The sequence below is a fragment of the Crinia signifera genome, chromosome 1 (assembly GCF_055691185.1).
Source record: "Crinia signifera chromosome 1, ASM5569118v1, whole genome shotgun sequence".
NCBI classification, from domain to species: domain Eukaryota; kingdom Metazoa; phylum Chordata; class Amphibia; order Anura; family Myobatrachidae; genus Crinia; species Crinia signifera.
The window spans coordinates 218,483,517-218,500,251 of record NC_139217.1 but is presented as its reverse complement, the minus strand read 5'-3'; the positions used below and the strand labels follow the sequence as shown (position 1 = coordinate 218,500,251).

The window sequence follows — 16,735 nt, the reverse complement described above, 5'->3', positions numbered from 1 at the left end:
CAGAACAACTTCACCAGGGGCGTGGCGAATAATACACCTTATGACGAGGTCTGTACAACAAAGGATATTCGTTGGACAATGATATACTGTATAGTAAAGTCAAGAAATGGTGATATTTTTAATACAGGTCTGACCTGATTGACCAGGTCTCAGGGGAGGGGTCAGGTCTTTATAACATCAAATATTTTTATGAATCGTATTTGAATTATTTAAGCGATTCATACTGCACATAAAGGAACAATTTAAATTTAAGATACCTCCTCCTTTGAAAACGTTTCGAACCTACTTTATTGGTACCCTTGTCAAGACAAGGGTACAACGATTGTACCTGTGCCCTGCCATCCTGCCTGATTAAATACATTTTGCACTGCTACAAGACTGGCGAGGGACCGCTGTTTACCAGTGTACATTTGTTGGACTGTCAATAGACCTTTGTTCTAGATTGTCACCGCAGCAGTTATTCTCTACTCAGATGCGAGTGCCAGCCATATGGACTATATGTATGTATGGTTACATAGAGACTGTAGTGGTAAATCTTTCTTCACGTGAACTATCAAAAATTGAGTTACAAGTTCTATCTAAAGGACTTTTGTTTATCCCCCCGACTGGTCATAATGACCTGGAGTGGACTTTGGAACACCACAGACTTTCCCGTTTACTCCACTTAAAACTGTTCTTTAATAAAGCGCCGAATTAATCTAATCAGTTGGTCAACCCTGATATGCCTCTGTCAACTGAAATCCCTAAACATCTGCGGAAGATTTTACCTAAATCATTGTTTGATCCGCAATCCCAAAATGAATCCATCCTGTCTTCTTCTAAAATCACAAACTTTGAGGTACATAACAGTGTTAAACATCATGCTCCTGTCCATATGAATATCAGTAGACATGAGCGTAGTGCACTTAAATTGTTGTCTGATGACAGATCCCTAGTGTTCCGTCCTGCTGATAAGGGCAGGGCACTGGTGATTATGGATATCGACAAATATCATAATCAGGTTATTTTGCATTTGAATTATATATTTACTTATCGTAGTCTGAGATCTGACCCAAACAATGTATTCACGGCTGAATTAAAGGGGGTGTTACAATCTGCAGTAGATATGGGCTACATTACTAAACCACTCATGCAAGCATTAATTCCTTCTTACCCGTTCGTACCCCAGTTCTACTGCATCCCCAAAATACATAATTCACTTGAAAATCCTCCGGGGAGGCCAATTGATGCTGCCAGGGGTTCCCTTATGCAACCTGTATCGATCTATGTCGACAGTTACAACCCTGTATACGTGCACACCCGAGATATTTGTTAGATACAACAGATTTACTTAAGAAGTTATTAACCCTTTCTATCCTGGACCCTGAGGTATATATGTTTACCATAGATGGAAGCACATTCTATACGTCTATCCCACATACATTGGGATTATCAGCATTAAAACACTTTATATGCAACAATCTGATGTACCAGGGTCCTGAGGTTAACTTGATTATTGAACGTATGTCTTTGGTTCTTACTAAAAACTTTTTTGTCTATGGTGAACAGTTCTTCCTGCAGCTGATGGGCGTGGCTATGAGGGCGGCAGTTGCCCCCTCATATGCTAATGTCTTTATGTTCGAACTTGAACAAGTGGTATTTTTTGACAACCCATCAATTGCAGGCAGGATTCTTTTTTATGGTTGATTTATCGATGACTTATTGATTTTTTGGAGAGGCCCCCAGACAATTTGGTGTCCTTGATCGATAAACACAATGTCAGTCAGAGTCCGATTAAGTTGACCTTTTCATATAGTAATCAAGAGGCGCATTTTCTTGATGTGTTGCTTAAAATTACCGATGGTCAAATATCTATGTGCCTCTACACCAAACCTACTGATAAGAACAACCTACTTAAATATAACAGTTGCCATCCTCGGTCGACCATACATAGTTTACCTTATTCACAACTATTGAGGGTAAAACGCATTGTATCGGACCCTCAAGTCGCATCCAGTCAAATGGATGACATGATTGGTCGAGTTTTACAAAGGGGTTACCCTGCATTAGAATTAGAAGCTACTAAAGAAAGGGTTATGGCATAGGATCGAAAAGATCTTCTTTTTTTCCGGACGGGTGGAGGAGGACCTGATTGATCGGTTACCATGGGTTACCATTTATAATCACAACAGCCCTGAAGTTACTAAGATTGTACGACATCATTGACCAGTTATCCAGGCAGACCCTTTGCTGGGATTATCTAAAACCAGGTTGCTCCCCAGCGTTCAGCGATCTAAAAACATTAGGGTAAAATCAGATGCATCGCCCTCGGTTCTTAGAAATCGTCAGACCAGGGTAGGATGCATTAGGTGTATTTGCACTACGTGCAGTTTTCTAATTCCAGGCTCTTCTTTCAACCACCCCCATACTGGTAGATCCATACATATTAGACATTTTTTGACATGTAATGCCCCTTTTACGGTTTATCAAATTATTTGTCAGTGTGGACTCTCTTACATTGGAAAGATGGAGCGCCCCTTTAAGGAGCACATGCCAACACACACATCATCTATACGTGGTGCGTTCCTGAAGGGATCCAGTGAACAGCCTGTATCTACTGTAGGCATTTTGTCCAGTTTAAACATAGTCCATCATCCTTGAGATATATAGGATGATAGACCACATACCTCCTTCAATTAGGGGGGGGAATAACCAGGGATTACAGTTACTAACATGTGAGGCCCGTTGGATAACGCGTCTGGGTACTGTGTCCCTGGGAGGACTTAATGAATATTTGGGCATCAGTGTGCTGATCTAACTTGATATTCTCATAAATAAATTGTTTTCATAGTGTAACATTTATAGCTTATTTTATATATTGACTTCAGTAGGTCAACATAAATTGATATTATGTATTTTTAAGGTATAATAACCATAGCTTCTTTCATGTTGTGTGTTTGTACAATTATTTGTATTAATCTCTTTTGCACGTGTATTGTACTATATGGTATTTTTGACTGTATAGCCATTGTATTTGATATTTGCACGTTTTGATAATGGGTTAATGGGCGCGGCAGCAGATACTAGGCTGATTAGCCTGGATTCTGCCTAAGTGATTTCCCATTTACACTGCTGCTCAGGGGGAGAGTTCATTGTGGCCCAACCCGATGATGCAGGATACATAGTACAGTATGTGTGTACTTACTTCACATTCCTTGGCAATAATATATACAATCATGTGGGACAGTGATGGACAGCGATTTGTGCCTCAGGGTTCTCTAACCTCTACTTGGGGAGTATCAGAAGATGAACATATATATAGAGAGAGAGAGATAGATATATATAGATATCAACAACAATGAGAGAAGGCGCTCCATAGTGCCATAGTGCATGAATCAATTGAATTTTTTTTTATTGCCAGACACATGAAGTAAAACACTGTAGGCAAGAATGACATACCCCTCTATATATATATATATATATATATATATATATATATATATATATATATATATATATATATATATATATATATATATATATATATATATATATATATATATATATATACAAGTGCGGGGATGAACAGGCTCTCTGCTACTGCAGATAATTTGCTGGGTGCCCTCCCGGATAAGCCCTTGCAGACTTCCCTTGGTATACTTGCGTTGCTGGCGGCACTCTCAGAAATGAAAACACACACAATGGTGTAGTAAAGAACTCAACGTTTCAATTGTATTGGCACAATTTTCGTCAGGAGCAGAACAAAGATAAAACACACTTACCCAACCTAAATAGACAAACGGACAGTGAGGCAGGTCCACGATCTCCCCTCCTGCTTCCGGGATTCGGCGTGGTGACGTCACAAACAGCGCCTGAGCCGGCCAGGGAACGGGGGAATGCGTGGTTGCTGTGGCAACAAGAATAAACAAAAAGCGCAATCTTAAAGATGAACACAAGACAATAGAAAAAACACATTATGGCAATGCTACAGACTTTGCAAAGAATAAGCACAACCTGTTAAGAAGCAAGAGAACGCAGTATTCACAGCACCAAAAATAAATAAGAACTAGGTCATAGGAATGCATATAATCAAACAAACTATTAAGTTATAAAAAACATTTAAATGACAAGTAATATTTATTTAGACCATATGGAGATATGGTGTTAAGGTCATGAATCCATCTGGCCTCCAAACACAAGAGTTTTTTGTCTCTGTCACCCCCCCTAGGCATAATAGGAACATGATCAAAGATTTTATATCTGAGGGTAGCAAGCGAATGACGTGCATCCCTAAAGTGCTTGGCTACCGGCTGATCAGTGTCTTTTCCCTCCAGAGCTTTTCTGATCGCTGAGCGGTGTTGGGCAGCCCGTTCCTTGAAGGTGCATTTAGTTTTGCCTATATAGGCTAGTCCACAAGGACAATTGATCATATAAATAACGAATTGGCTGGAACAGGTTAAGACAAACTTGATGGGTATCTGTTTTCCAGAATGAGGATGTAGAATGTAATTCCCTGTTTGTAGATAATTACATGTTGCACAGCCAGTGCACTTATAGGAGCCCGGGGCTTTGGTCAAGAAGTGAGTCGATGGAGTAGGTGTCAGAGTGATGTCACTTTTGACTAACCAGTCTCGAATATTTCTTCCTCGTTTGTGGCAATTAAGCATACGTTTGTTCTTTAGTGACGGTAATTGCTTATCGGAAGTAAGCAGCGGCCAGTATCTTTTAGATGTAGATACAATATATTTACTGGCAGATGTGAACTTGCTAACAAGTGGAATAATTTCTTGGGTGACTTTGGGTTTAACTTGGAGGCACACACTTCTTGGGATTCCCAGAGCTTTGGCTTTTGCTGCCTCCAGATCTTTTCTCAGGTAGCCTCTATTGAGAAATCGATGCATCATATCATCCATCTGTTTGTCAGCTTGGTCTATATCGTTGGTAATTCGTTTAATCCTTAAAAATTGGGAGTAAGGCAGACCCTTGATCATTGATATGGGATGTTGGCTAGATGCATGTAGCAGAGTGTTCTTTTCTGTGGGTTTGTGGTAAACCCAGGTGTTAATACTGCCATTTTGTATTGTTAAGGTGACATCCAGGTAATTCTGCTACATGCATCTAGCCAACATCCCATATCAATGATCAAGGGTCTGCCTTACTCCCAATTTTTAAGGATTAAACGAATTACCAACGATATAGACCAAGCTGACAAACAGATGGATGATATGATGCATCGATTTCTCAATAGAGGCTACCTGAGAAAAGATCTGGAGGCAGCAAAAGCCAAAGCTCTGGGAATCCCAAGAAGTGTGTGCCTCCAAGTTAAACCCAAAGTCACCCAAGAAATTATTCCACTTGTTAGCAAGTTCACATCTGCCAGTAAATATATTGTATCTACATCTAAAAGATACTGGCCGCTGCTTACTTCCGATAAGCAATTACCGTCACTAAAGAACAAACGTATGCTTAATTGCCACAAACGAGGAAGAAATATTCGAGACTGGTTAGTCAAAAGTGACATCACTCTGACACCTACTCCATCGACTCACTTCTTGACCAAAGCCCCGGGCTCCTATAAGTGCACTGGCTGTGCAACATGTAATTATCTACAAACAGGGAATTACATTCTACATCCTCATTCTGGAAAACAGATACCCATCAAGTTTGTCTTAACCTGTTCCAGCCAATTCGTTATTTATATGATCAATTGTCCTTGTGGACTAGCCTATATAGGCAAAACTAAATGCACCTTCAAGGAACGGGCTGCCCAACACCGCTCGGCGATCAGAAAAGCTCTGGAGGGAAAAGACACTGATCAGCCGGTAGCCAAGCACTTTAGGGATGCACGTCATTCGCTTGCTACCCTCAGATATAAAATCTTTGATCATGTTCCTATTATGCCTAGGGGGGGTGACAGAGACAAAAAACTCTTGTGTTTGGAGGCCAGATGGATTCATGACCTTAACACCATATCTCCATATGGTCTAAATGAATACTTGTCATTTAAATGTTTTTTATAACTTAATAGTTTGTTTGATTATATGCATTCCTATGACCTAGTTCTTATTTATTTTTGGTGCTGTGAATACTGCGTTCTCTTGCTTCTTAACAGGTTGTGCTTATTCTTTGCAAAGTCTGTAGCATTGCCATAATGTGTTTTTTCTATTGTCTTGTGTTCATCTTTAAGATTGCGCTTTTTGTTTATTCTTGTTGCCACAGCAACCACGCATTCCCCCGTTCCCTGGCCGGCTCAAGCGCTGTTTGTGACGTCACCACGCCGAATCCCGGAAGCAGGAGGGGAGATCGTGGACCTGCCTCACTGTCCGTTTGTCTATTTAGGTTGGGTAAGTGTGTTTTATCTTTGTTCTGCTCCTGACGAAAATTGTGCCAATACAATTGAAACGTTGAGTTCTTTACTACACCATCGTGTGTGTTTTCATTTCTGAGAGTGCCGCCAGCAACGCAAGTATATATATATATATATATATATATATATATATTATATATATATATATACAATGAATAGATGCCGGCACTCAGCTCCTTGTTAGTGGCTTCTTGCCTGGTGCCCTCAGAAAGGACGCTGCGTGAGCAGAGCCCCAATGTGTATGCAGACGGGGGATCGCCTTACGTAAGCTGTTTTTGAGAAAAGCCTATTAAAAGGCTGAAACGTCATTGGTATGGCTTTGTGTACCTTCATTTATTAAGTCCTGAGTGCCGCGATCCCCCGTCTGCATATATATATATATATATATATTATAAACAAACAATCCATTTGCAGTCTATATAACCTTATATAAAGGTTATATCGACGATATCATACTGATATGGTCAGGGTCAGAAGTTTTTCGAATTTATCAATTTAAGCTTTACATACAAGTTTGCCAATAAAAGCATTGAATTTTTGGATCTTTAACAGAGAGGGAAGATTCCAATATGATCAATACTTGTACCTATATTAAACAAGTTGACATAATTATTTAGAATTTGACAGCTGCCATTTGATTAAACTGAAATCAAATTTACCCTATTCTCAGCTTCTTAGAGTGCGACGTAACTGTAGCACATTACAACAATTTGAAGAACAAGCTGAAATTTATTACACACGGTTAAAAAAAAAAAAAAGGAGTACATGGCACAATTAATCAAGGAAGCCAAGGATAAATGCCGTAAAATGGAAAGGAGAGAAATTATCCAGTATCAGAAAAGGTCAGAAAATAAAGTAATAGTCTGTCCATTCACAACGTAGTATAATACAAAGAGTAATGAGCTAAAAAAAAAATTGACGAAATACTGGTCCATTATAAAGATGGATATGGTTCGGAGAAGCAGTAGGGGTGCATCTAGAACTGGTGTTTAGGAGGGCCAGGACACTTAGAACAAAATTATCCCCCAGACTGCTACCTATTGAAATTTCATTTAACGGTCCATCTGGTCCCTCTTCCACCATTTCTTTAAGTGCGGCAAGTGTAAGATTTGTCCGTATGGAATGAAAGATACCAAATCAATGAAAGATAGAAATGGTAAAGAGTTAAAAATGAATGGCTTTTTAAATTGTAATACTATATAATATATATTAGTATGCCCTTGTGGTTAAAAAAATGTAGGACAAACAAAACGAGCACTTAAGATTAGGATACTAGAACATTACAGAAATATCAAAAATAGTGTCCAATCATAGTGTACCACGTCACTTCGAGAAGTTTCATGGAAGTGATCCTAAAGGTATGCAATTTATGGCTTTAGAACAAGTGAGATTGGATGTGAGAGGTGGTAACAGGGATAAGCGGCTTTTGAAACAGGAATCATATTTGATCTATAGTCTGAATGCGCTGAGTCCAGCGGGTCTTAATGAGGGTTTAGAAATGTCCCCGTTTATTAATTTAAAAATACAAAGTTTCTCATCTAAAAATGTACTTTGGTTTTATTTTTATTATGTTGCACATAATTTTAAGTTTTCTGTATTTTTATATGCATTGAAATAGATATCTTCTGTTTTATAAAGGACATTGTGTATAACTGTTTATAATTGTAATTAGCCCAGACAGCATATTGTTATATATGCCTATAGTGGAAATTATATATTTTTTTTAAAACAAAGGTTGATGAATACTTTATATGTATGTAATTTAATAAGGACGCTGCCGGCGGCTATAAGGATGCGGCTGACCGGCATTAGGCCAGCCCTCTGACGAAGTTGATACAAAATGCCGGAGTGGGAATCCCGCCATACACACATACATATATACATATATCTCCAAAAGAGTTTCGGGCCTTTATTCTAGCCTTCATCAGGCAACACATATACTAATGAAGGGCTAGAATAAAGGCCTGAAAGGTTGTTAAGAAAACTCAAAGAGCTGAGTCTTGTTTTCTAAAGTCCATGGGTGCCCGCTTCTGGAGGTCGTTTGTATATTGTTTGGCTGGAAGCACCGCGCCACTTGCTACATGCTGAGGAGGGTGCTTGTCTTTTGGATATATATATATATATATCTATGTATAAATATATAGAACTTAGAAGTGCTGGCACTCGCTTCCAACCAATCAAATGCGCCCGATTCCCTTAACGTGGGACCCGCCGCATCAGGGCTCGAAACAAATAATTAAGAGAATGCGGCACTCGGGACTGGAACAAACAGGTGGTTGGTTGACGTTTCAGCTTTTACTTCGGCTTTTACTTTATGAAAGCTGTTTTGATAAAAGCCGAAGTAAAGGCTGAAACGTCAACCAACCACCCTGGCTGTGTAGTTGTCTATTGTTTGTTCCAGTCCTTAGTGCCACAATCTGTTAATTATGTGTGTGTGTGTGTGTGTGTGTGTGTGTATATATATGTGTATATGTATGTGTGTGTATATATATGTACAGTATGTGTGTGTTATACTTTATATAGTGGCAGAGAGGGCATCTCACCACATGAGTGTAATGTGCAGGTTTCGGAGCAGTAGCAGCAACAAGCTTTTGTAATCTGCAGCACCTATGCTCTGTTGATATATTTGTTTCCAGGGCAGAAGGAAAATGCTCTTGATGGTGGATTAGCTGCTCAAGTCATAGGCCGAGGTGTGGGCTATGGTAGGGACCACTGGAGCTGCCTGAAGTGCTTAGACTATGCTGTGAACTGTATGCTGTAACCAGGTTAACGGTGCTGATTACGTGGTATACTGTTTACCTGCTATGACCAAGACTTGATCTGATCCATTGTATGTGTACAATTCATCACATTTTGGCATCCAAACAGGGGACCGTACAGCTGGAATTTACAATACAGCAACAGAACCTCTGGCAAGTTTTTTTTTCTTGGTTGCACACTGTGCAGCTGGACTGAGAACCAGGAAGGGTTAATTAGAGTGTGTCTTGAGTACTGTTTAGCCTATGCAATCCTCCTCAGTTTGTGACTGTTGTAGTAAAAATAGGGCAACTTGGATTTGATAGCAGTGTGTAAAAGGTCAGCCATTCTTAAAGGGCCATTATACCGCTGTAAAATTTGTTTTCTGTTGTGTGTTAAATAGCCAGCAAAGGAGGAGGATGTCGGCTTGATCTGTTTTAAATGTCTGGCACATTATATTAAGCTTCCTAGGTTTGCCCCTAAAGGGAAATTGCAGGGAGATATGGAGAAATTACTAAAAAAGTTTGAACTGGCAGCAGGCTCAGATCCAGATGATACATGCAGAGCAACAAGCACTGGTCCAGATGATACATGCAGGGCAACAGGATCTGGCTGCTAAACAACAAGCCCAGATTCAGATGTTGCATGAGGAATTGAAGGAGCTGCAGAAAAGGAAGCCAGAGCAGCAGAGGCTCCTGAAGCTCACCCCAGCTGATGACAGAGGCATTCCTTTGTACATTTGAGCGCACTGCCATGCTTTTGGGATGGCCTGCGGAGGAATGGTCTAACAGGCTGGCTCCCTGTTTTATAGGGGAGGCACAGCGAACATATGTGGATATGACTGTGGCTGAGGCACGCTCCTATCCTATCCTTAAGAAGTAATCCAAAAATTAGAGGCACTCATCAGAGCCAGTGATAAATCACAATTTTAATGGTTAAAATTCATCAATGTTTCGGTCTAGGTTTAGACCTTTTTCAAGATCCGAGCTTTTAAAAGCGAACATGTTCATAGATACAGGAAAGCATCCACAAGGGATGACAGGGTTTGAGTGATGGGGCCCAGGAATTTCTTGACTGATGGGCTCTGAACCTCCCAGGATTCAGCTGGCCAAACTATCCCGGCTAGGAAGGGCCTGGTTGCAGCCGGATAAAACTCTGCAGGGAAGATTTTAAAGATAGTTGCACTTTACCAGGCTATGCGGGTGTTAGACCGCTCGGTGCAGCATTGGGCCCTTCATGATGACCCCCAGAAATTTGAGGAGATGGCAGTGGTGATTGAGCAGCAACTCACTCTGAGAAAGCTGAATAAAGCCACCTCAGGATACGTGCCAGTTCTAAAGCGCAGAACTCAGGTCCCAGTGGTTAGACCAAAGGCACTGCCTCCCATGGTGTGCTTCGAAAGCGGCGAGCCTGGTAATGTGCGACGGGACTGCCCTAAACAGGGAGAGCCAATGAATTGCACTGAGGGCAAAGCAGCTAGGCTGATGGTCAGCATGGCTGCTGCGGGGGGGGGGGGGGTGTATCCCAAGTTGAATCCACCTTGTCCCTGGTACTGGTGCAGTAGGAAGGCCGGGAGATCTGGTCACTGATGAATAATAATAGCGTGAATAATTACCTTCGATATATTCAGTCACCTCTGCTTTACCTTACCTTTACTGATCTGATCAGAAGAATACAAGAATAAGATACCAAACAGTTGGATCATAATTGCAAGTATTCTAAAGTTTATTTACACGGACACATATATTTGTACAACGTAATAGAAGCATGCCCCTCCCTTCAGGGATAAGGTCTTACAGGAAATTCATTCATATTCATTATGACCCTCCTCAATGGGGAGGGTTTACAATCCAGAGTTTGGTTCAGACGTGATCTGCGTAGCAAGCATGCACTTCCATCTTGTAACAAAGGAGTGGTCTTCCAGTAAGCTTGATTACCCTAGACCTCCCATATTCCTGCCCCCTAATGCTGTTTGTCTGGAAAGTACCTTATGCCTTACATGGTTCGAAATCTGGTTCTAGCTGACTCTGTGGTTCTCAGACTGTTGACCATACAGTACTTCCTCAAACCTGGGTGTAACTCCTAATGTTTTAGCAAACGCTGCAGAAACCAAATATCAGCTGACAGTTTTACAAATCACACTGTAACTTTATTGTAGAACTTATTAGTCTATATATTCTTTATAATAATTCTTATCTATTACCCATATGACTATGAAGACCCCAGGGGGGGTCTCTATTAATACTGATAGTGAGCTCATCATTGTCGCTGCCAATGTAGTTCCTCCAGGAGTTGACAAGATCCTGCCTCCTTTCAGGGTGTTTGGTATCCAGGTGATGTTGAGGAGTGTCCACGGGTGTACTTACCCCTCAACATACAGGGCCAACCATTAAAGGTGGTAGCTGCAGTAACCTCCAGACCACCTGATCCATTAATCCTGGGATGTGACTTCCCGTTGCTGCAGGAGCTGGTTACCTGGCATGACAATTTGGGGGACCAGAGACTACAAATCAACCCAGGAGACAGAGGCCCAATGGAATCCTGTTGATGAGAGGATATCATTACAGGACTTTGGGCGAAACCAACATATTGACCGCAATCTGGTGTACGCCTTTGAAACTGTTACATTTGTAAATGGTAGGGTGATTGCTGCTTTACCATCAGAGGGGGTGTCATATTTTGTGCTAAAGAATGATTTGCTGTATCGTATTACTACTTTATAGGGGAAAAGAGTGGATTGGCTATTAGTTCCCTAAAAGCTTGTGTGGTTGGTGTTGGAAGCAGTACATACACATTTGTGGGAGGCCATTTAGGGAACGAGAAAACTCTTCAACATATACAGTTAAGTTTCTTATTGGCCAGGCATCTCTGCCTCAGTGAAGAGGCACTCAGGAATGCCCAGTGTGCCAGAAGATGGCCCCGTGGACAGAGTTTTGGGCTCCACTGGCACCTCTCCCTATCCTTTCCATGCCTTCTAAAAGGAATGGTATGGAAAAATCTGCTCATGGGCACCAATATATGATAATGGTGGTTGATTATGCCACCATGTACCCGGAGGTGGGTTAGCTGCCCAAGTGGTAGGCCAGGGTGTGGTCTACAGTAGGGACCACTGGAGCTTTCTGAAGAACTTGTATTGTGCTGTGATGCTTCAAATGCTATAAACATCTTTACTGTGCTGATTACGTGGTATGATGTTTACCTGCTATGAAAATAAAGACCCCAAGACTTTATCTGATCCAATATATGTGCTCAATTCATCACTATGTGTGTGTATGTTTGCTGGCTGCACAAGATTTGTAGGATATGCTTTTTTAGGTACTCTTTACCTAGATGGGCGCCAGCGATTGAAATCGCGGGCGTCGGGGGTAAAAATCGCGGTCATCGCGGGTAAATCGGGATGCCCACGATGACCGCGATGACCGCGATTTTCCCATAGGGAACAATGTTAAAAAGGCTGATTGACCGCGATTTTACTGTTAAATGCCTCAATGGACCCGATTTGGCCATAGGAATCAATGTTAAATGGGCCACAGAGCCCAAATAGGCACAATTAACCCTTAAATGTCCCCCCCAATTTTTAACGCCACCCCACGATCCACGCCAACCCGAAGCGTGGCGAGCGCAGCGAGCCCGCGAGGGGCGGCGGTACGCGTCCTCCGACCTTTTCATGCCCTACTATCCACTAGGGCGTGGAGTGAGAATAGAATAGTGTGGCGAGCCCAAAGCGTGGCGAGCGGACGCGGATACCTTCACAGGTATCCGCGTCCCCTCGCGGGCTTCACAGGTGTCGGCGTCGCCACGGACACCTGTGAAGCCCGCGAGGGGACGCGTATAACTGTGAAGGTATCCGCGTCCCCTCGCGGGGCTCGCTGCGCTCGCCACGCTTCGGGCTCGGTGGCTCGCTGCGCTCGCCACACTATTATATTCTCACTCCACGCCCTAGTGGATAGTAGGGCATGAAAAGGTCGGAGGACGCGTACCGCCGCCCCTCGCGGCCTCGCTGCGCTCGCCACGCTTCGGGTTGGCGTGGATCGTGGGGTGGCGTTAAAAATTTGGGGGGACATTTAAGGGTTAATGGGCTCTGTGGCCCATTTAACATTGATTCCTATGGCCAAATCGGGTCCATTGAGCCATTTAACAGTAAAATCGGGTCCATCGGGCCTTTTAACATTGATTCCTATGGTAAATCGGGAGCATCGCGTCGCGGGTACATTTATGGCCGGCCGCGACGCGACCGACACGATTTCCATGTTTAACATGGGTTTCAATGGGAAATCGCGGGCATCGCGTCGGTCGCGTCGCGGCCACACATAAATGTACCCGCGATGACCGCGACGGGCGCCCAACTAAGTAAAGAGTACCCTTTTTTATTTTGAGTTGTACTTTCTTTTCCACCTGCATATTCCTATATTTTTCCTCATCTTCACAGGGCCGCCGACAAAGGGATGCTGTGGGTACAGATGTCCCGTGCCCCAGCTTCTGGAAGGGCCTGGGCAGCTCATTTTGCCCACAGCAAACCCCCCCCCCCCCTCCCAACTGCCTCCTCTGTGCTGCCTGCGCTCTGTGCACTGAACAAAGCACCGGCGGCCAATTAAAATGCTGCACCAGCTTTTGAGCCAATCAGTGCTAGTTTACCTTTAGGCAATCAGAGTGGCTGCCAGTACATGAGCTCTTATTGGCTCATCAGCCGGTGCTGCGTTTTAATTGGTCGCCAGGGTCCTGCTTTGAAGAAATCTGTGCTTCAGTACCTGCAGGGGATGAGGGAGCAAGAGTCAGGCGGTAAGTGAAGGGAGATGGTTAGAGGGGGGAGATAGGGGGGTGGGGGGTCCAGACTGGAAATCAGTCCTGGGCCTGAAAATTCCTAGTGGCAGCCCTGCATGTTCATGCTATTGTTATTGCTGAATAACTGACCTTTTATCTAGTTACTTCTTGTTCTATTTCTTTCCCTTAAAAGGTGTAGGTGACACAGCAATAGTAATTCTCACACCATCATATTTTTGTCTTCTAGGCCAAGTCCCAACCCCATCAATACAGAACACTTCCTGGACCCCTACTTCAGAAGAAAACAGTACAGTGAACACCTGAGTTACATGAACACTTCAACTACTTATCTGATATTGCACATTTTGAAATGAAAATTCCCAAAATAATAAAATTGCTACTAATTTTCAGTGTATTTTATAAGTATCATTTTTGCTGCCCTTATTGAAGGTTATAATATTACAATATAGCAATAAGCTGCAGGGCAGTAAACTTTTCACATGGACTTTTAACTACAACCTGCGTCCTTCACTGAGAACCACATGTCAGGAGAAAGGAGCAATAAAAAATGAACTCATTTTACAATTGCCAGTGTGACTTTTATTTAAATCTTATGGAAAGTAATTTTCACCTTTGGCTGCAATATCTTGGAATCTTAATGGGAGTTCAACATTTAGAGCAAAGTTTCTCTACTTGTTATAATTCACATTACAGGTATAGACCTACTCTTTCCGAATTGATGTGTATATGATGTGAATTCACTTTTGCATCAGCATTTTTCAATATGTCTAACACAAAAAAGATGCAAAACGGAGAAAGTAAGGTAAGAAAAGGTCAGAGGGGGTAATGCGAGACGCAAAGGCCGATACGTAAGTGACTTTCATGACTGTATCCAACAAGCAATTACTTTTCCACGCCAGGTCTCATTGCCTCAAAAAAAATGAAAAAAAAAAATCTAATTTTTATATTCAGTTATATTTATTGAGTTTAATTTGACTTGTTACATAAACACAACTTACAACAAACACACAAAACTACGTGTGTGGTCTCAATCAGTCATACAGCAAAAGGAAAAAAAACAAGTAAATATAAAGGTACTTGTGTAATAGCACGGCGCCCGGCTACGCTAAGTTTTCAGCGTAGCCTAAGCTACGCTGTCAGCGTAGCCTAACAGATGTCTAGTGTAGTTAGCATAGTGACTCCGCGGTAGCACAAAGGCTGTCTAGAGTAGTTAGCGTAGGGACTCCGACAGCCTGGCTCTGTCCCCGGCTTCCATGGCTCTGTCCCTGTTGTCCATGGCAAGCCTAGTGAGTGCCACTCACACAGCACCGATAACCACCAGATTCCCTGCGCTGGCGGACACTGGCGGAGAGGGGATCATGCGGGCGCCGGCAGAGAGGTGCTCCAGCTGTCTGAGACGCAGATAAGTAATTATTGCGGCAGGGTACAGCAACCCTGCCGACTGGATTAGGGGTTCGGTCGCACGTGCATCTCCTGCACAAAGGGAGTATGCAGGCCCAAGTGCGTCTTATGCACAATAAAGGAGGCATTTGCCAGTGCTTTATGCTACACACTGACAAATGCCTCCTTTTCACATGTGAAGTAATAATGCTCGGCATGCTTCGGGCTCACACTTTATAAAGTCAACTTCATGCCGCCGTGGATAGTGGGGGTATGAAAAGGTCAGGAGGATGCATAATGCTTCCCCTCACGGGGCTCGCTGCGCTCACCAAGCTTTCGGCTCCCGTGGATAGTGGGGGTGTTTCAGGAACACATTCACACCTGCCATATCATACATCTGAGACCGTAATGACGACATGTGTTAATTGTTAACTGGATTTTACTTTGATTTTTTCTTCTTTAATATTAACAAATTACAGTCTGTGTGAACCCCAGTCTCTGGATATAAGAAATTAAACTGGTGGTTCACCTGAGCATGGTGGTACCCTGCCTGTTCCAGCTGCTCGGTGTTATAGGCACGCCAGCAATCAGAGTAGCAGCCATCAGGGTACTGGCGTCACGTCTTTGTACAGGTTTCACGAAGCACTCACCGGTGTCTCTGGAAATGCCTCTGAACAACCACAGTTGAGGCAGCACGCGCCCCACATGACTTTTCCTCTGTACGAAGAGGCTCTCATCGACTTCAACTATTTGTCCTGGACCGCCAATCCAGCATTGGGGCTGCGATATTAGGTCCACGGTGCAGGCCTCCCGCATCAGGTTATTGTATAGCACCGTGGTTTTATTTGACAACTTCAGTTGTCGCTCACAGAAGGATATGCTTGTGAGCTCCTCCGCCCATAAATAAATGAAACGTATGAGGGTCATAAATGGGATACGGCACCCTGGGAACCAATGTGCCGCACGGAGGCTCACCTTCTTACGACAGGTTTTAATATGGCAGCGCCACACTCCTTCATACTCAGGCGCATTGGGTGTCCGTTAACACAGGTTTGTGTCATTGGCAACAAATGGTGCTGCTGAAAAAAACCCACTGACTCCTCCTCTGTCTGTTAAACATTGTGACAGGTTCTGCAGCCATTATGCAGTCACTTCACCTTCCCTGCTGATTGACTACGCTGGCTGCGGGAACAGTACGCCAAATCTGACAGGGGCGCTAACTACGCTGGCCGCGAGAACACTACGTTGAATCTGACAGATACGCTGACTACGCTGGGAGCGCGAACACTACGCTGATCCCGACAGCGCTGCTACACTAACTACGTAATGGGCGCCGTGCTAATACTCAAATACCAATATAAATCCCCACTGTATACATAACAATTACAATTTGTTAATTAAAAAAGGGAATCCAAATTGATCACATGACTAAATTGCAAACTGTTCACTAAAGATGTAAACTACAGATATAAAAATGGGAGGAGTGGAGAT

General features: G+C 42.9%; 1 protein-coding gene across 4 annotated transcripts in view; it reads left to right on the top strand.

Annotated features, from left to right (window-relative positions):
- Window positions 1-14,253, top strand: part of MFSD12 (major facilitator superfamily domain containing 12) — a 231,268-nt gene extending 217,015 nt beyond the window's left edge. For all 4 annotated transcript variants that reach the window (XR_014472966.1, XM_083179274.1, XM_083179273.1 and 1 more), the window contains one exon: window positions 14,091-14,253. Coding sequence is in view for 3 of the 4 variants with exons in the window: in XM_083179273.1 (XP_083035399.1) it covers window positions 14,091-14,217 (127 nt within the window). In the remaining variant the exon portion in view is untranslated. The remainder of the gene's footprint in view (window positions 1-14,090) is intronic.
- The last annotated feature ends 2,482 nt before the right edge of the window (window positions 14,254-16,735 follow it).